The sequence below is a fragment of the Gymnoscopelus braueri genome (genome assembly GCF_963280865.1).
Source record: "Gymnoscopelus braueri genome assembly, chromosome: 9".
Classification (NCBI taxonomy): Eukaryota; Metazoa; Chordata; class Actinopteri; order Myctophiformes; family Myctophidae; genus Gymnoscopelus; species Gymnoscopelus braueri.
The window spans coordinates 52,732,189-52,753,993 of NC_137610.1; the positions used below are offsets into that span (position 1 = coordinate 52,732,189).

The 21,805-nt window shown below is 41.9% G+C and overlaps 2 protein-coding genes across 2 annotated transcripts in view; both read left to right on the forward strand.

Annotated features, from left to right (window-relative positions):
• The window catches only part of LOC308091364 (tumor protein p53-inducible protein 11-like), a 186,300-nt gene that overhangs the window by 103,420 nt on the left and 61,075 nt on the right, over positions 1 to 21,805 (forward strand). The window lies entirely within an intron of this gene.
• Positions 1 to 21,805, forward strand: part of LOC308091359 (CD82 antigen-like) — a 49,164-nt gene that overhangs the window by 19,399 nt on the left and 7,960 nt on the right. The window contains exons 3-5 of the mRNA XM_080436922.1: positions 2,022 to 2,094; positions 19,088 to 19,212; positions 21,781 to 21,805. The exon at positions 21,781 to 21,805 is cut by the window's right edge and continues 50 nt beyond it. Of these exons, the coding sequence (XP_080293048.1) occupies positions 2,022 to 2,094; positions 19,088 to 19,212; positions 21,781 to 21,805 (223 nt within the window). The remainder of the gene's footprint in view (positions 1 to 2,021; positions 2,095 to 19,087; positions 19,213 to 21,780) is intronic.

A 21,805-nucleotide genomic window follows, 5' to 3' on the forward strand; every position in this document is an offset into this window, starting at 1 on the left:
CGGTCCACACCTCCCTCTGCTGTAGTAAACCTTTTGATGTCAACGTGTGTGTGTGTGTGTGTGTGTGTGTGTGTGTGTGTGTGTGTGTGTGTGTGTGTGTGTGTGTGTGTGTGTGTGTGTGTGTGTGTGTGTGTGTGTGTGTGTGTGTGTGTGTGTGTGTGTGTGTGTGTGTGTGTGTGTGTGTGTGTGTGTGTGTGCGTGCGCGCGGTGGCCCGGGGTGTTTGACAGGAAGTCGAGTGTTAATGACAGCCAGGAGCTCTTAATCAGAGCTCTAATTAGTGCCCCCCCCCACACACACACATCTCTTAAACGTGCAGCTCTTCATTATAGAGCTTGTGATCTTTATAGACTCATTCTAATGAGCTCTGACAGAGGGTTACTTAGGACAGGCAGGCAGACAGACAGACAGTCAGTCTGGTGTAACTAAGTACTTTACTCAAGTACTGTACTACAAAGTACAATTTTTAGGTATTTCTTTTACTTTACTGGAGTATTTCAAAATGTCAGTACTTTTACTGCTACTCCACTACATCTCAGAGGCAAATATTGTACTTTTACTTACGCAATTATTTGAAAACCTAGTTACTTTGCAGATATAAATTATCATAATATGAAACATACATTAACCACTTTAGCCCTATTTTATACCCAGGCTATTTTCAAACATTTTAGTACTTTTGGCACTTTAAGTATATTTTGATGTCAATACTTTTGTACTTTTACTCAAGTAACATTTTGAACACAGGCTTTTTTTTTAACTTGTAACAGAGTATTTTTATAATGTGGTATTGCTACTTTTACTAATAATTTGAGTACTTTGTCCACCACTGCAGACAGACAGACAGACTGTGTGTGGACACTTGTTTTACATCCAAACTTATGAAATATCAGCCTTTGGTGGAACATATTATGGCCTTAGCTTAGGACATAACTGTCAACTTATTGTCCTCGTGTTTTTGGAGTCGGGGCCACGTTCATGATGAACTTATGCTCCGTGGACTGACATTGGGAGGATTGCAAAAGACAAATGACAAATGAGGAGTTTGCAGAGGCTCAGAGTGGCGTATAATGATGCCATGAGGCTGTTACTCCACATACCCAGATTTGCATAGTGCCAGTCAATTGTTTGTGTCCACTGGTGTGTCTACTTGTGATGCACTTTTAAGCAGTGGTGGAAAGTAACTAAGTACATTTACTTACAGTATTGGTACTTTTACTTAAGTAAAGAATTTGAGTACTTTTTCCACCACTGCTTTTAAGACAATTGATGCACAGTTTTATGTGTCGGCTTGATGTGTCCGTGAACAGCATCATAAAGGCTCTAACCAACCCTATGAGAAGCAGTTATAGATACTCATCCAGGCTTAGAGAGCATTGGCGTAATGGCCTCTACACTTTTTAATTCATTTACGTACTTGAACATTTTGACTTGGCGCTTGACAGCCGTCTCATGGATTGGTGTGAGTGTTGGTGGGGTGGGGGGGGGGGGGGGGGGGGTGCGCTTGAGTGATGTTTTGTTTTGTTTTATATACATTGTATATTTTTATACTGTTGTCTCTTTTTATATTATGTGATGTCTTTTCTTTTTATACGTCTCTGAGGCATGAATTTGTAGATTTATATCTTCTGTAGTGCAGATCTACAAACGTCGGATGTTGCTTTGTGTCGTCATGTCGCTGGCTTCCGTTGAAAAGGAATGGTAGGCTGTATCTTTGTATCTGCCCGTGTGAACGCAGCGTGATGCTTCATATATCCTTAAGTAGTTAGGGTTAGAGTTAGGGTCTCTATATAGGCTAGTAGAGCTAGCTATAATAGCAAGTCATCAATGTGCTTTCTTTTTCTTCTGGGTGTTAATAAGCATGTTGTGCATCCAGTTGTATCCAGTTTGACCATCATCTAACCCCCTTCTGATCACTGTTGGGATCTATTATGTATAAGCTTTTTGTGCAGATCCATTCCAAATGAAATAATTTGTGTGTGTGTGTGTGTGTGTGTGTGTGTGTGTGTGTGTGTGTGTGCAGATCTTTGGAGCATTGATCATGGGTTTTGGACTGTGGGTTCTCCTTGACAACCAGAGCTTCATCGCTGTGCTACGTAAGTTATGTAACACACACACACACACACACACACACACACACACACACACACACACACACACACACACACACACACACACACACACACACACACACACACACACACACACAAACACACTGCCATGTGCAACAGTGATTCTGCAATGTTGGCAAATGCTCAACTATTTTGACCTGTCAGTACAACTGCTGTGTGTGTGTGCGTGTGCGTGTGCATGTGCATGTGTTTGTGCGTGCGTGTGCGTGTGTTATCTGGCCTGGTTCCCACGGGAAGGAAACCATTAAAATTAAAACTAGAGGCATGTTTGACTGCAAACCAAAAAACACACACACACACACACACACACACACACACACACACACACACACACACACACACACACACACACACACACACACACACACACACACACACACACACACACACACACACACACACACACAGAGAGAGAGAGAGATTTTCAGATGTTCCCACTCACTCCCAAGAATGTGGGAAAGCAGTAGAACCTGTGTGTGTGTGTGTGTGTGTGTGTGTGTGTGTGTGTGTGTGTGTGTGTGTGTGTGTGTGTGTGTGTGTGTGTGTGTGTGTGTGTGTGTGTGTGTGTGTGTGTGTGTGTGTGTGTGTGTGTGTGTGTGTGTGTGTGTGTGTGTCTTTCTTGAAGCCAGATGCAGCAGAGCTGATGATTTCAGAACAATACAGAACAATTCTACTCCGTTTCTGAGAAACCTGATCCAAGTCAAACAGTGTTTCTATGATAAACTGTAGTGATTTACTGTCACTGGTAAGGGTCCATTTGGTTCCGTTTGTACACTCTCAGAGTTACAGAGCTGTAGGGGTCCATTCGGAACCCTGAGGTTCCCCTGGCCAGTGTCCCTGCAGCTATCGGCTTCACGTACGCCTTGCAAAACAGCGGTGCAACATTTTAACTTTTATGTGTAAAAAAAGCGCACGGTTTGGTTAAGGCTGTCACTATTACAAATTTAAGTTGACTGATTCAGTTTCACTCAAATAATTACGATTAACGATTTAATTGTGTGTTTGGCATTGAACAATGGAACATAATGAAGCCTTTTATAGGCTACGTAATCAAAAATTGCACAGGGCAGATTTGACAAATAACTGAAATATACAAAGAAATTATTGACATATTTGATCATTTTCATACATTTGAAAAAAGCAGAAATAGCTGATCTACAAGCTTACAACGCGTCACGAAGTGACGCGTTGTAAGCTTGTAGATCAGCTATTTCTGAATTATTATTTTTTTTATTATGTTTGAAAATATTTCAACATGGAAACGATTATGAAAAAATAATTGCGATTATCTCAAATAACTGCGATTAGGCGATTATGTAATAATTTTGACAGGCCTAGGTTTGGTGCCAGATAGGAGCGTACGCCAGGAGAAGAGTTTCTCAATACATGGTCCTCAGACCAGCCCCCCATCGGCGTCTCCAGACATCTCCATCCTCCAGCTCCTTATTTGTGCTTTTTGCACCAGCATCTTTCTTTAGCATATCCATGTAGGTAGCAGTGTTAGTAGTAATGTTAGTTAGATCAGATCAGATCTACAAGCTCACAAGCCTGTAGATCTATTTTCAGTGCAGGACACTGGCAACACACTGCAACAAAGCATATAAATGGATGTTGAAAACATTGAGCCTGGGTGTTCCAGAGCCCAGCAGAGTTCACTCGGAACGGTCGCCACCTAACGCAACCTCAGTTAAACTATGCCTAAACCTAACCTTATTCCTAAACTTAACCTCAGTAAAACTATGTCTAAACCTAACCTTATTCCTAAACTTAACCTCAGTAAAACTATGCCTAAACCTAACCTTATTCCTAAACTTAACCTCAGTAAAACTATGTCTAAACCTAACCTTATTCCTAACCTTAACCTCAGTAAAACTATGCCTAAACCTAACCTTAACCTCAGTAAAACTATGTCTAAACCTAACCTTATTCCTAACCTTAACCTCAGTAAAACTATGCCTAAACCTAACCTTAACCTCAGTAAAACTATGCCTAAACCTAACCTTATTCCTAACCTTAACCTCAGTAAAACTATGCCTAAACCTAAACTTAACCTCAGTAAAACTATGCCTAAACCTAACCTTATTCCTAACCTTAACCTCAGTAAAACTATGCCTAAACCTAACCTTAACCTCAGTAAAACTATGCCTAAACCTAACCTTATTCCTAAACATAACCTCAGTAAAACTATGCCTAAACCTAACCTTATTCCTAAACTTAACCTCAGTAAAACTATACCTAAACCTAACCTTAACCTCAGTAAAACTATGCCTAAACCTAACCTTAACCTCAGTAAAACTATGCCTAAACCTAACCTTATTCCTAAACATAACCTCAGTAAAACTATGCCTAAACCTAACCTTATTCCTAAACGTAACCTCAGTAAAACTATGCCTAAACCTAACCTTATTCCTAAACGTAACCTCTGTAAAACTATGCCTAAACCTAACCTTATTCCTAACCTTAACCTCAGTAAAACTATGTCTAAACCTAACCTTATTCCTAACCTTAACCTCAGTAAAACTATGCCTAAACCTAACCTTATTCCTAAACGTAACCTCAGTAAAACTATGCCTAAACCTAACCTTATTCCTAACCTTAACCTCAGTAAAACTATGTCTAAACCTAACCTTATTCCTAACCTTAACCTCAGTAAAACTATGCCTAAACCTAACCTTATTCCTAAACGTAACCTCAGTAAAACTATGTCTAAACCTAACCTTATTATTCCTAACCTTAACCTCAGTAAAACTATGCCTAAACCTAACCTTATTCCCAAATGTAACCTCAGTAAAACTATGTCTAAACCTAACCTTATTCCTTACCTTAAAGTTGTACAATGCAAATTCACAACTAACGATTTTTAGCAACCTCTGCTGGTCACTACCGTCACTGCATACAATTTCCATAGTCCTCGATTACCCAGAATTCCATTCGTTTTCACCGGAAGCCGGAAGCGTTTCAAAAAGCGATCTTTTAATTGTTTTATACTATCTACGGATCGTTTCTCTTAGCCAGTGGAGCATTAGTTACCATGAGCTGTGCTTTCTTTTTCTTTTCTTTTTCGATCTTCTAATCCTACATTCTCTTAAAATCAGCGTGAGGTTCCTTTTTGTTATGAGCGCGATAGTTCCTGGCCAAACAGGAAACCGTTGCGGTAGTTCCTGGCCAAACAGGAAACCAGTGCATTTCCACCTCCGTTTTCCGGCCAGATGACGTCATTTCCCCGGGAAAGTCCCCCCAGTCCACGTTCAATATAAAATATATAAATAAAAGGCTTCCGGGGGTGAAATTCATGGAGTGGGTGTTGTGAAACTTTTGCCACTCACAAAAGATATACAATTTAACTTTAGTTTTGTTGAAAACGTTACCTAGTATGCCTTTAACCTCAGTAAAACTATGCCTAAACCTAACCTTATTCCCAAATGTAACCTCAGTAAAACTATGTCTAAACCTAACCTTATTCCTAAACGTAACTTTAGTAAAACTATGTCTAAACCTAACCTTATTCCTAAACGTAACCTCAGTAAAACTATGCCTAAACCTAACCTTATTCCTAAACCTAACCTCAATAAAACTATGTCTAAACCTAACCTTATTCCTAAACGTAACCTCAGTAAAACTATGCCTAAACCTAACCTTATTCCTAAACATAACCTCAGTAAAACTATGTCTAAACCTAACCTTATTCCTAAACTTAACCTCAGTAAAACTATGCCTAAACCTAACCTTATTCCTAACCTTAACCTCAGTAAAACTATGCCTAAACCTAACCTTATTCCTAACCATAACCTCAGTAAAACTATGTCTATACCTAACCTTATTCCTAAACGTAACCTCAGTAAAACTATGTCTAAACCTAACCTTATTCCTAAACGTAACCTCAGTAAAACTATGTCTAAACCTAACCTTATTCCTAAACGTAACCTCAGTAAAACTATGCCTAAACCTAACTTTATTCCTAAATGTAGCTAGACCACTTGCGACGGGCATTGCCCCTATTGAGTGAAAGATGAACTATGTCCAGGGGTGCACATAACTTTTTTGGTCTAGTCCTCAGAAGAGCACCTGGAGTTGTTACTTGGTGCGCGCCAAATAAATGGTCAATAAAAGGCCGGGGGGCAACGTGTATGGGCATGTGTATGGGGCCGACGCGTGCTTTAGCGTGATTGTGTGAGTGGGGCTTCAGGAAGTAAATTCCTAGCCTCGATCTCCAGGCTTTTATTTTTTATTTTTGCTAAAAAATAAAAGCTCGGAAATTCCTGTCCCAGCTGTTGTCTGATGTGCCGCGCATTATTTATTTTTGGTGCGCACGCGCACCTGCGCACCAGCAGTTATGTGCACCCCTGACTATGTCTAAAAAAAAGATATTGAAGGTGTTTTTACTTGAACATTTTAGTCATAGAGGACGATTATAATGCATTAAGGCATAGTTGGCTTATCAGCCAGGGAGCCTTTTAAATACCAATCCCAGATGAGTAATAATAACAACTCATCATTCAATGCTGTATGCATCCTTACACAGTGTTGAATAATGAGTTATTATTATTATTATTATTATAACTCATCTATATTTAGCCTGGTGTGTTCATACAGCTTAGAATAATGAGTTGTGAAAAGATGAGGTTTTGACAAAGCGGCCTGGTTTCCTGCTACAGGGTTAATACCCCCCCCCCTCCCCCACGCCCCCCTCCTTGGCTGCGTTCTATTGTTGTCCTGAGGTGACTGATGTTCCTCGTCCGCTGATAACCGACTTCCTGCTTCTATGATACCCCTGAAGACCTCCTCCTCCCTGTAGCCCGGCCTGTAGGGGTCCTCCTCTGCTCCGCTCCTCTATGGAGGCGTGTCCTTGTACTGACCTGACCAGCGTTGCCAGATTTTGCGCGAGAAACGAGCCCAAAAGAAGCAACTATAGGCCACATGAGCACTTTAGACCTATGTGCATCGGCTATTTGAAAATATAGCAGATCTACAAGCTCACAGCGCGTCGTGATACGATGCGCTGTGAGCTTGTAGATCTGCTATTTTCAAACACAATCTTGGGGGAAAAGTGAAAAAATATATATATTTTTAACACCAAAGCACCAAAAGGTTTCTGATGGCGGTCCGCGGATGTTCATTTGGGGGTCCTTGATGACATGAAAATGTTTGCGAACCACTTGGTTTAAACAACACCCAAAAACCCGCAACCCACGACTACCAATATTTACAAGCGACGACACAGCAAAACAAGCCCAAAAGGCGCATATAATAGGCAGGCTTGGCAACACTTGCTCCTGGCTCCTCTGTGGAGGAAACCTCTCTCTGCCCGGGTTCTCCTCCTCTGCTGCTCTCATGGACGTCCATGGACTCCTGCTAACCTCTTTGGAGGCCCTGGACTCCTCCTGACCTCAATGGAGGAGGTGCTGCATGTGGACTCCTCACTGCTCCTCTCCCAAGCAGCAGACGAATGAGGGCATGGGAAGAAGTGTGTGTGTGTGTGTGTGTGTGTGTGTGTGTGTGTGTGTGTGTGTGTGTGTGTGTGTGTGTGTGTGTGTGTGTGTGTGTGTGTGTGTGTGTGTGTGTGTGTGTGTGTGTGTGTGTGTGTGTGTGTGTGTGTGTGTGTGTGTGTGTGTGTGTGTGTGTGTGGTGGAAAAAGTACTCAAATTATTTACTTAAGTAAAAGTACCAATACTGCAATATAAAAATACTCTGTTACTAGTGAAAGTCCAGAATTAAAAATTTACTTGAGTAAAAGTACAAAAGTATTGGCATCAAAATGTACTTAAAGTACCAAAAGTAAAAGTACTAAATATTTGAAAATAGCCGATCTACAAGCTCACAACGCGTCGCATCGCGACGTGTTGTGAGCTTGTAGATCTGCTATTTTCAAATAGCCTATGTATAAAATAGGGCTAAAGTGGTTAATGTATGTTTCATTATATCATAGTTTATATCTGAAGAGTAACTAGTAACTAAAGTTTTCAAATAATTGTAGTGGAGTAAAAGTACAATATTTGCCTCTGAGATGTAGTGGAGTAGAAGTAAAAGTATTAGAAATTGGAAATACTCAAGTAAAGTACAAATATCTCAAAATTGTACTTAAGTACAGTATTTAAGTACATGTACTTAGTTACTTTCCACCACTTGTGTGTGTGTGTGTGTGTGTGTGTGTGTGTGTGTGTGTGTGTGTGTGTGTGTGTGTGTGTGTGTGTGTGTGTGTGTGTGTGTGTGTGTGTGTGTGTGTGTGTGTGTGTGTGTGTGTGTGTGTGTGTGTGTGTGCGTGCGTTCGCAGCGTGGTACGGAAGAGACGTGCTGTGAGCTTGTACATCTGCTATTTTTTTAATAGCCTACGCTAAAATCTCAAATTCTTCCCCGGTCTTAATAATGGTGTTACATTGTGTCTGATAGCTGGGGCCGTTTAGGGGAAAGAATGTTTTCTTTTCTATTCTTCAGTAAGGTCCGCTTCCTCCTCCCTGTACACACACACACACACACACACACACACACACACACACACACACACACACACACACACACACACACACACACACACACACACACACACACACACACACACACACACACACACACACACACACACACACACACACACATACCTCCCTGGTCTGTCAGAGCCACCCTGTTCGTGGTTTCACCCGCAGTCCTTATCATGTAACAAATGTCAGCGTAATATGGCCCTGGCACCAGGCAGACAGCCTGTCATTGAACATGGATGTTTTTGCAGGTTGCTCAGTGGCCTTGTGGTTAGAGTGTCCACCCTGAGACTGGGAGGTCTGGTGTTCGATCCCCCGTTAGCTAGTGAACGTTACATTATGGTGTGTGTGATATCAAATGTGATTTTACCATAATCACAGTAATCCTTCATCATATTCAAGGGCATTTTTTTTGCAGAGAAATGAGACAGACTCCATAGCGCACTGCGGAGGGGGGGGGGGGGGGGGGTGTGTGTGTGTGTGTGTGTGTGTGTGTGTGTGTGTGTGTGTGTGTGTGTGTGTGTGTGTGTGTGTGTGTGTGTGTGTGTGTGTGTGTGTGTGTGTGCGTGTGCGCGCGCGCGCGCGCGCGACCAGCTGATGCTCGTTGACGCTCGTTAATGTTATATACGTCAAGGCAATTATGTTTCTGCGCTCAGTTTCCTTTTGGTCTTAAATTAAAATGTTCTTGATTTTTGAAAAATCATAAAAATGTGGGTAAATCTTTGAATACATATATATATATGTTTTTAAAGCGAACATTTGTAACTCAAAACATTTTGAGATGGGGGTCCGAGGCCAAATAAATATCTAAATTTGTTTTCTAAATCCTAACAGTACGTTGCAATATCAGTGGTGCTTTTCCATATCAAGGACCCCCAAAATGAATGAATGAAGTATTTGGCCACGGACCCCCATCTCAAAATATGTTGTTCCAGGGACCCCCTCAGAAGCAAAGTTTTGAGTTTCAAATGTTCGCTTTAAAAAAAGAATATATATATTCAAAGATTTGCACAAAGATTTGCACACATTTTTTCAAAAATAGCAGATATACAAGCTCATATGAGCTTGTAGATCTGCTATTTTTGAGAGACAAAAGGACATAGAGAGACAAAAGGACATTTGCAGAGAAAACGGTGTAGTGCCGTCTCTATGTCTGTCCACATTACTCAGTGTTTAGAAGACAAAACGTTTTAAGTGTGTAAGCCTTTGTACTTTATCGTACGATGGATGGCAGAAAATAGTAGATCCACAAGCTCACAACGCGTCATTTCTTTACACAAATTTCTGTTGTGTAAAGTGTTTACATTGAGATGGACTGGACGTTGTGGTTGTAATGTTAACTGTCACGTGTGTATATAATTTACACCTCCAGTGTGGGTGGGTGGGTGTGTGTGTGTGCGTGCGTGCGTGCGTGCGCGTAGTTGTGAGCCCAATACCAAGAGAAAATGTCTATTTTTAAATCTAGAGATTTGTTGGGCTTAGAGTTTTCCTTATTTAATACTAATAGTAGTTGTGTGGCCATGTTTGTAACACACAGAAATATAGCCGTTCTACAAGCTCTCCAAGTGTGAGCTTGTAGAACGGCTATTTTTCTGCTATTTTCAGTGCCGCCCCCTAAAATTGTTATGTCCTCAGTAGTATGGTAATACAAACGTGTGTGTGTGTGTGTGTGTGTGTGTGTGTGTGTGTGTGTGTTTAAAGTAGGATTTGCAAACAGTCGGTCTCTTAAAGGGCAACACAGCCTTTTTCAATCCTGCCTCTCTTCATGGAACTTTCCATGGAAACCAAACACACACACACACACACACACACACACACACACACACACACACACACACACTGTAACAACTGTTCTGGAGTCAGTCCCAGTGGACTAGAAACCCAAATGGAACTGCTCTACTCCTCCAGAATGACACGCACACGCACACGCACACGCACACACACACTCACACGTGGGAGTCATATCCACCTTGTGGACAGTCAGAGAACTGTTCTTGTTTGACGTTTAACCACTTCAACCCCCGGGGTCCATCCAGGGGTCTGTACTTGCTCCCTTCATTTGTTCTCTCTCTCTCTCTCTCTCTCTCTCTCTCTCTCTCTCTCTCTCTCTCTCTCTCTCTCTCTCTCTCTCTCTCTCTCTCTCTCTCTCTCTCTCTCTCTCTCTCTCTCTCTCTCTCTCTCTCTCTCTCTCTCTGTGTGTGTGTGTGTATCCCAAATCCCTTTGTTTTAAAACAGCAGATCTACAAGCTTACAGCGCGTTGCAACACATTGTGGGCTTGTAGGTCAGTTATTTCAGCAGGTTAGGTTTACGATAGATAGAGAGATAGATTATGTCAGAGTCAGTGTTTGGACTGTATTGTACTGCTGTTACTCCAGAGTCATTAGGCTATAGACACCATAGTGGGCCTCGTTATCCTCATGGTGGGCCATACTAGTGATAGTGATATATTATTGCAAACATGACCCGCTTTAAAGGGCAAGACCACTGTGGTAGAGGTTTTTTTAATTACTTCAGTCTATATTAGTAGCTTAAAGGGATATTTCACTTTCAAAAAAACTTTTGGTCATTTTATCGTCTACTCAGGCCTTTCTGAGGTTTGTATAGGAAGGGGGCGTGTCTGATAAAATGAATATCAAATGTCTAAAAAAACCTATGTTACTCTGTCAGTGGTTCTCAAACCTTTTCGTGTCAAGGACCCCCAAAATGATATGTATTTGGCCGCGGACCCCCATCTCAAAATATTTTGTTCCAGGGACCCTCCAGATACACAGATCTGAGTTACAAATGTTCGCTTAAAAATATATATATATTCAAAGATTTGCAAAAAAAAATCTCGATTAAAAAAAAAATAGCAGATCTACAAGCTCATAGCGCGGCACTCGGTGCCGCGCTATGAGCTTGTAGATCTGCTATTTTTAAGTGTAAAATAATGCTTTTTAGCTAAAATAAAAAAATGACGCAGATGCGTTCCAAGTCTTAATGGGTTAATTAATGACTAGTATTAAAATGTTAATGTATTTTATATGTCCAATGTATTTGTATTTAAGTTCATAAAGTTAACATAAGTATTAACTAATTGCATTTGAAATTAGAAATAAATAAATAGAAATTCAAAAATAGCAAAAAAATGATCTGGATTCCAATTCAAAATACCAAAAAAAAAAGCAGATCTACAAGCTCAATATAGGGCGCGTTGCACTGTTTCGAGCTTGTAGATCGGCTATTTTTGCTACTTTTGTGTGACATAGAATGGCGAAAAAAGTTTAAACAAAATACGGAGAGACAGTATATACAATGTGTCCCTCTGGAGTGAGTGTGGAAATATAGTGTCCCTCTGGAGTGAGTGTGGAAATACAGTGGCCCTCTGCATCATCAAAGTTGCATCACCCCTGATCTATAGAGCACCGAAGTCCTGACGTCACTACCAGTAGAGGGCGCTTTTCCGCAGGTTCATGGCTTTACTTTTTGTATCGATATCCTCATTGGGGAATCTTAGATCGCTTCATATAAGAACTGTGTTCCAAAAACAAACACACCACCCTGGCGTTTTGACTCATATGGATATGAAGCATCGACTGAAGGTGTAAATGTACACATTCACCCAAAGAGTAACACAATATAAACACTAGAAACGAGTCAAACAACCCAAAGACTACATTTCCCATGAACGCGGCTGCTGTGGGGGACAGTGATTTCAGACCCGGAAGTAGTAGTTCTTAAGACGTTTTTCGCCAGAAACGGGCTGTATCAAATATGAATGAATATCATAAACGATGCAGAGCCACCCCCCCTGACAAAAACGCCAGGGTGGTGTGTTTATGTTTGGAACACAGTTCTTATATGACGTGATCTAAGATTCTCCAATGGGGATTTCAACACAAAAAAATAAAGCCACGAACCCTGGAACAGCGCCCTCTACTGGCCCTCTACTGGCAGTGACGTCAGACTTCGGTGCTCTATAAACACTTTTGAGTGTGTTCGGGGGAGGGTGATCTGTAACTCTACGTTCTCCTACAGGCTGGGGGGGGGGGGGGGAGGGTGATCTGTAACTCTACGTTCTCCTACAGGCTGGGGGGGGGGGGGGGGGGGGAATTACTTGGCATAACGATTAAGTTGGGATATGTAAATGGGATGTAAAAATAATTGACTACATTCACAAAAAAGTCATCCAACATTTATATACTGGACAATGACGGCTAACAGTGTCCTCAAACTGTAAAATCATAAGTACAGTGGTACAGGGCTGTATGAATAATCATAATTCATAAGTATAGCGTGTTACAAAGTTAGTCTGAACCTCAGATAGGCCTCCCCCCCACACACACACACACACACACACACACACACACACACACACTCTGTAGTTAAAGTGGTTACGCCGTTGTTGCTACTTACTTCCTTTTCACGGCGCGAAACACGTCAGAATATTCTACTGATAAGAAAGAGACACACACACACACACACACACACAGCAAAACATGAGAGATTATTCTACTGATAAGAGACACACACACACACACACACACTCTGTAGTTAAAGTGGTTACGCCGTTGTTGCTACTTACTTCCTTTTCACGACGCGAAACACGTCAGAATATTCTACTGATAAGAAAGAGAGAGACACACACACACACACACACACACACACACACACACACACACACACACAGCAAAACATGAGAGATTATTCTACTGATAAGACACACACACACACACACAGCGAAACACGACAGATTATTCTACTGATAAGAGAGAGAGACATACACGCACGCACGCACGCACGCACGCACGCACGCACGCACGCACGCACGCACGCACGCACGCACGCACGCACGCACACGCACACGCACACGCACACACACACAGTGACCCCTTGCTGGGGTTCAAGTGGTTAAAGGTCAGGTATAAAGTCATGTAAAATCTGTCCTATATTGGAAACATATATTCTCTATAGTTTTCTTAGGGGGAAGGATTTACATATTTACGTATACCGTAATGTGACATAAATACAAGGTGCTATTTAAAGTAAATTCAGGGGTGCCGTGGATGAGGAGGTTATTTATAGGGGTGTCCTGTCCACCATGCACGCTCTCTACTTAAAGAGGTGGGGCACCGAGTACACGCTCCAGCTTTTCAATTATCTTCAAAACAACCACACCGCCTGTACGTCTGTAACCTATAGAGACCCAGCCCTGTGTGTGTGTGTGTGTGTGTGTGTGTGTGTGTGTGTGTGTGTGTGTGTGTGTGTGTGTGTGTGTGTGTGTGTGTGTGTGTGTGTGTGTGTGTGTGTGTGTGTGTGTGTGTGTGTGTGTGTGTGTGTGTGTGTGTGTGTGTGTGTGTGTGTTTGTGCGTGCGTGCGTGCGTGCGTGCGTGCGTGCGTGCGTGCGTGCGTGCGTGCGTGCGTGCGTGCGTGCGTGCGTGCGTGCGTGCGCTTCCACATGTACATGGGTGTGTATGTATATGTCACAGGGAAATTGGCAGTCCAGGGAAATTGACAGGGGAGCGCTAGTTTTATAGGCGCGGGGCGGTGCTGCGAGGCGGGGCTTTGATGCGAGGACGACGACCACAACAACAATATAACAACCAGGAAGCTACGCTAGGGGAACGCTGAAAATAAAATGGATAATATGAGAGAAATACTCAAGTAAAGTACGAATACCTCAAAATTGTACTTGAGTAAATCTACTTTGTTACTTTACACCACTATTACAAGGCTCAGTGGCGCACTTCGATAATCATTGGACTCCCCACCCACTACCACTGGGAGCCGGGGTTTGACTCCCGCTCGGGACATTACTTTTTCAAACAACCGCGGACTACTTTTTTTCGCTGATAAAGTATAGTTTTGGACCATGACGGAGGCGCGCCGCCTTAGCAGACCTTGAGGCCGAGGAGTCGCGCCCGAGCGCCTCCAGGCGCGAGTGCCCGCGACGACCGGCCGATGGTCTGCTAGTCGACTTAAGCGCCGTCCGAGTTATGTACCGATAGGCACAGAATCGTAAATGATGTTGTGGGGACTGAGTTTGCCCCAAGTGCCACTCACTGCACTAACATAGCCCGCCAGGCCCGCCCCCTTGTGCTTCAACTGCATGGAATGAGGCTGTGTGTGTGTGTGTGTGTGTGTGTGTGTGTGTGTGTGTGTGTGTGTGTGTGTGCGCGCGCGTGCGCATGCGTGTGTGCGTGCTCGTTTGTGCATGCGTGTGTGGTGTGGGGCTCATGTCTGGCTTGCATTGCCCTCTAGCGTTGATTCTACAGAATTGCCTGAGGGGTGGTGAAAACAAGCGTACCCCTTTCATTTTCCCTGGAATGCCAATTTCCCTGTAACATATATACAGCGTCCTCTTGAAATAGCCTTGTGCTGTTGAAGCAGTGATAATGAGATTTAGCCTCAAAGACCCAGAACTTAGAATATTTTGTTGTCGTTTGATGAGATTGTGTCCTCAATTCCATGCTGTATTAGGAGGAGAGATAAGAGGCAAACGTTGATCAAAATAATAATTAATTAATTAAGTAATGCAGATGTTCACAATGACAATAATTTAACAATAATTTAACTCTTGAGAGTGTAAAATGGAACCAAATGGACCCGTAAGGGTCCATTTGGTTTCATTTTACACTCTCAAGAGTTAAAGATCTATAAGGGTCCATTTGGTTTCATTTTACACTCAAGAGTTAAAGATCTATAAGGGTCCATTTGGTTTCATTTTACACTCAAGAGTTAAAGATCTATAAGGGTCCATTTGGTTCTATTTTACACTCTCAAGAGTTAAAGATCTATAAGGGTCCATTTGGTTTCATTTTACACTCAAGAGTTAAAGATATATAAGGGTCCATTTGGTTTCATTTTACACTCAAGAGTTAAAGATATATAAGGGTCCATTTGGTTCTATTTTACACTCAAGAGTTAAAGATATATAAGGGTCCATTTGGTTCTATTTTACACTCAAGAGTTAAAGATCTATAAGGGTCCATTTGGTTCTATTTTACACTCACAAGAGTTAAAGATCTATAAGGGTCCATTTGGTTTCATTTTACACTCTCTAGAGTTAAAGATCTATAAGGGTCCATTTGGTTCTAGTTTACACTCACAAGAGTTAAAGATCTATAAGGGTCCATTTGGTTTCATTTTACACTCTAAAGAGTTAAAGATCTATAAGGGTCCATTTGGTTCTATTTTACACTCTCACAGAGTTAAAGATCTATAAGGGTCCATTTGGTTACCACCTCTCCATCATTTAGCTGGGGACCACCTGGAACCCCCTCGAGGACCACTGGTTGAGAACCACTGACCTACTTTGATCATACTTACAGCGTCACACAAAAGCAGCAAAAGTACCAGATCCTCAAGCTTGAGAGCTGTAGATCTGCTACTTGTGCTTTTGAATTTGAATGGGTTCGTCATAACGCGTACGCACTGGCCTACAAGTGGGCGTGTACCCAATCCCAGGACGCTGTACCCAATCAAATGTAGTGGGCGGGATTTACGTGTCCGTCGATCCTTCTCCACTCGAAACAAACCAAAACTAATTTTACAATAGCGTCCTCGGAGCAGACAAAACCACGGAAAGATATTCACATTTTAACTTACTCTTTCATCATAGAAACAAGTGGGCTTAGAACCAAAACCATCCATGTGTCTCTGGGAGAAGTGGTGTTAGTGTTCCGTGGAGAAATATTGTTAGTGGGAATGAAAACATAGTCGCACCACCGGAAGTGAAAGGCTGAAGGCAGACCAAAACCCTGGTTTCCTTGCGTACGTGTGCTACGTCGACTTCCTCCCAGAGCTAATTAAAATTGTGAAAAACAGCAGAGGGCGCTGTTTTTCCTTTTTTATTTGGCGATGGGTTCCCAGATTGCACAAAAGGTAGCGACGCGTTGTGAGGTTGTAGATTTTGTTTTGGCTTATTGTCGCTATTTCTGAACACAATTGAATACACTTTTAAAAGTGGTTAACTAGTCCATACTAGTATTATGCTTGGTTAACCCATTAAGACCGGGAACGCATCTGTGTCATTTTTAGATTTCTCTCTGAATAATGGGACGTCAGAATTATGAGCGGACCCCTCTCAGGCTATCTCCTCTAAAAACATCCACATCTCTCCACAGAGAGACATTAATCTCCCCCGGCCTGGGCCTCACAGTGCGTGCGTGCGTGCGTGCGTGCGTGCGTGCGTGCGTGCGTGCGTGCGTGCGTGTGTGTGTGTGAGTGAGTGAGAACCAAGCCACTCTAAATGGCTGGGGAAAACCTCTGAAACGTTCACGGAGGAACATGTAATGTTTTTACGCATGGGAAATCATATTTCTAGTCTACTGTAGGTACATACAACACACTGTGTACTTATTAATGTCACAAATGAATGTATTTGGTGTACAGTATTACTTATGAATGTATTTGGTGTACAGTATTACTTATGAATGTATTTGGTGTACAGTATTACCAGTCAGAGTAGCTTGACACACACACAGCTACTTTGGCTATTCAAAAATAGCAGATATACAAGCTCGAGCTTGTAGATCTGCTATTTTTGAAAAAAAGTCTCGAATATTTGTGCAAATCTTTGAATATATATATTTTTTTTTTAACTCAAATCTTTGCTTCTGTCCTTGACATGAAAAAGGTTTGAGAACCAATTATAGCAACATGCATTTTTCAGAAAACTGTTAGGATTTAGACATTTGTATTATCCCCAGAAGCAAAGATTTGAGTTACAAATGTTCACTTTAAAAAATATATATATATTCAAAGATTTATTGGGCGTTTTTGGGCGTTTTTTTGTTACTTTATTTCGGTGTTAGGGTTAGGGTTGGGTTAGGGTTATGTTATTTAATTCTTATTTTTGCCTGATTTTACCGTTTTTTTTTTATCCAAAAATGTAGAATCTTTTTTTTTAAATGCTAAATCGATTGGGTGGGCCAGCTCTCTATGTGGCCCACCCATGGCTGCGCCCCTGGTGACTGTGCTTGTTGTGGAGAGAGAAGTAGAGAAACTACAGTATAGGCCAGTAGAAGTGGACTCTCTGAAGCTCTCGTGTCTAAATCAAAGCTACATTACAGATGGACATGAATGCAGGAGTTCATATTATTATCAAAGCCAAGACCAAGGACACACAGGACGGCGCGACCTCGAGAAGAACATTCTGTTCCAAGTTGATTGTGAGGAGAACTTTTTAAATCGAGTTAATGGGAGCAGAGAACACAGCTTTAATTAATTAATTAATCAATTAATTAATTAAGAGCACCTTTCATCTTTCTAATTAGGGACAGACTCGCTGTGTGTTCGGTCAAAACCAGCAGGAGCTCACAGCTCTCAAAACGTTGCAGTAGATTTTCGAGTCCGCTTTTATCTTGGTAAATGGACTGCATTTATATACAGTAGCGCTTTTCTGCAAAGCGCTTTACCATGTATTTCACATTTACACACATTCACCCATTCATACACACATTCACTATTAGTTTGGCTGGGGACCCCCTGGAACCCCCTCAAGGACCACTGGTGGTCCCCGGACCACTGGCTGAGAACCACTGCTCTAAGCCACTGCCGCGAATAAAGATTTGAAGTTTTAAAGGATCTACACCATGAATTTAAAAAATATATTTGATATTTAATATCATATGGTGTATGTCCCTCAAACCTTTTTCAAAAGGTTTGAGCCTAAATCATCACTCAGATATACTCATCCCAAGTCAATTGTCTCTGGCTTATACAGCACTTTCAGCTGCAATACCAAAACGTCCTCTTGGGCAGGGGGGGGCTACTGAGCAATTCTGTCTGTTAATACAAAAAAATATTTAAAAAAATTATTAAAAAAAAAAAAAAATGGAAAAATTCTGCATAAAAAGAAGCATCTAAGAAAAATACAAAATCGAAAAAAAAACACTTTGAACATTTTTGAACAATTCCACCAAGTGTTTGAGGTGCCTGTTTCACCCACTTCCGAGGGGCGGAGCCAAAATCCAAGCCCGAAGTATGTGTTCGTAGACCCCCACTTAGGGGGGGTAGAAAAAGTTTCGGAGCGATTCGGGCACTTTTCATTTAACATTGGGTTTGCCATCATTAATGTTTGTGACATCAGAAACATTTCCATTCTGAGATCGCCTGTTCAGACACGCCCATTCTGGAAATCCATGAAATGAGAAGGAATGACTGAATTTTAAAAAAAAACATTTTTTTGGGTACAAGAGACACTGGGATTGATTTTCATGGTGTAGACCCTTTAAGACCAAACTGTCACAAAACCATGTTAAAACTACTGTTATGACAGAGCAACAGCAGCAGTACTTAGAAAAACTAGTTATCACTGGTCGGTGGCGGGCGGCCATTAGCTGAATGGGTAGAGAGGCCGCCTGGGAAGCAGAAGGTCCCGGGTTCGATTCCCGGCCCCCGGCAATACGTCGAGGTGTCCCTGAGCAAGACACTAGCAACTAGCAACTAGTGGTGTGTAATGTTGAACTCATTGTGTGTGTGTGTGTGTGTGCGTGTTCAGAGGAGTCCTCCAACACATTGAAGGTAGCGTCGTACATCCTCATCGCAGTAGGATCTCTCTCCATGGCCATGGGATTCTTTGGCTGTATCGGAGCCATCTACGAGATCCGCTGTCTACTGGGCCTGGTCAGTACACACACACACACACACACACACACACACACACACACACACACACACACACACACACACACACACACACACACACACACACACACACACACACACACACACTGTTCAAACATTGCTGTACACAAGTATATCGTACAAAAGGAGAATATGACTTATCAATGTGTTTATGCTGCTTCTAATGAGTCTAATTCCAAACCAAACGTCTCCATACTGTCAATGTTCACTCACTTTTACAAGAAACAACTACATTGATTAGTCTGATTAAGCTCTGTTGTATTACTTTGTCGTACAACAACAGTGTCGCACAAAAACTGTGATAATAGCCGATCTACAACACATCCCCCAGCCCGTAGGAGTACATCCAGTGACAATTATCACCTTCCCCGCCCGGCTTCTCTCCCCTGAACACGGGCCAATTGTGTTCGTATAGACGTTGGACAAAGCCGGATGCACCACGTGGATTCAAAGCCCACAACCTCCCATTTTCGGAAATCGGAGGTCGATTGACCCGCACATCACTAATAGCAACATTTTTATTTTTTTTCTTGGGATTTAAAAGACATTAATTGTAGAATCCCCAGAAGCAATAAGATTTGAGTTAAAAATGTCTGCTTTACAAAATATAATATATTCAAAGATTTGCACACATTTTCACGATTTTTCAAAAATAGCAGATCTAGAAGCTCATAGATCTTGAAGATCTGCTATTTTTGAATAGCCAAATAAATCTTAAAATGACACAGATGCGTTCCCGGTCTTAACGGGTTAATAAAACAATATTTCGCCCACGCTTTTCTCGTCAGTTGAGATGGATGAGATGACGTTCCCTGCCGCCATCTTGACCAATCAGAACCATTGTTATTGCATGACGTGTGTGTGCATGTGTTTGAACTGCATCCCAGTCAGTCCGTTTTGTCATTTGCATCAGGACCAGTTAATATGCAAATTAATTTGCATATTATCCTCCCAGCAGCCTGGGTGAACGGACACAGTTAACGAAGGCTCTTCGTTAGCAGACCAGTAGAGTGAGTGTGTGTGTGTGTGTGTGTGTGTGTGTGTGGGGGGGGGGGGATTTGTCAACAGACTCCAATCCTCTCTGCTACTAAAGGGTTAACAGAGGAACCACTCTGACCTACTTACCCCTAATGACTGTGACCTACTGCTACCACACACACACACACACACACACACACACACACACACACACACACACACACACTTATTTTGGGTCTTTGTTCATTCATCCATTTAAATCTCAACAACACTGTGGTAGAGGGTTAGGTTGTGTAGTTGTTGTGTAGTTGTTGTGTAGTTGTTGTGCGTACGAACCATAGACTGTATAAAAATAATGGACAACGTGACACCGTTGGTTTCTACAGACCGTACATGAAGCCGATTGTTCAGCAATTTCAAATCCGCCATCTTTCAACATCGCGTCATATCCTGCAGAATGACACCAGACCATTATTGGTTGGGTAGCTTGTCAATCAAGAGCGGGGGGGGCGGGGAATGAATGCCATTGGTTGCGTAGCTTGTCAATCAAATCATCCCGCCCCTCCTAGAGCATACCCTACTCGTCAATTTTAAAATAAATGGGACCAAAATTTACCAAAACGCATATCATGATGATTGAAAGGAGACTTTAAACTATAGCGACAGGAAGCATATAGTATTTATGACAATGTTTATTAAAGTAAGAAAATCTAGTCTAAAGTTTGTCAAAAACCCATCCGCTTGCGTTGAGATAAATTCTTTCTGACACCAGCAGGGGTAAAACAGCGACACTACAGGCCATTCATATGAACTGTCTCCTCCGTATTAGACTCGATTTAAAACTTTCAAGCTGGGCCCTTGGTAGGAACATTGAGGAACCGCAATCGGTTCCATCACATTTTGGAACCGTTTTACCAGAACCAGGTTTTTAATCACACTGTCAGAGCTGGTATGTAGACTTCACGTCTGATATACAATTACAATACTGGTGGTTCTCTAACGTTTAATTTAAAGGACCACCATAACTCTGAGAGTGTACAAATCATTTGGTTCCATGTGTTCACTCTCAGAGTTACAGACCCGAAAGGGTCCATTTGGTTCCATTTGTACACTCTCAGAGTTACAGACCTGTAAGGGTCCATTTGGTTCCATGTGTACACTCTCAGAGTTACAGACCTGTAAGGGTCCATTTGGTTCCATTTGTACACTCTCAGAGTTACAGACCTGTAAGGGTCCATTTGGTTCCATGTGTACACTGTCAGAGTTACAGACCCGTAAGGGTCCATTTGGTTCCATTTGTACACTCTCAGAGTTACAGACCTGTAAGGGTCCATTTGGTTCCCCCTTGGAATGGTTAAAGGGAACCGTTAAGGAACCAGAATCGTTACAATATTAGGATCCTAGTTGTGTGTAGGTATGGGTCCTCTGCTTACACTTTGTCTTTAAGTCATTGAAAGCAGTACAACTGGTGACACACTGTATATTGCTCTGTTGCTCCATTGATTAGACATGATTAATCTCCTCATTGTCTCATGTTTATTTATTTTATATATATATTTTTTTTTACAGTATTTCACGTGTCTGCTGCTCATCC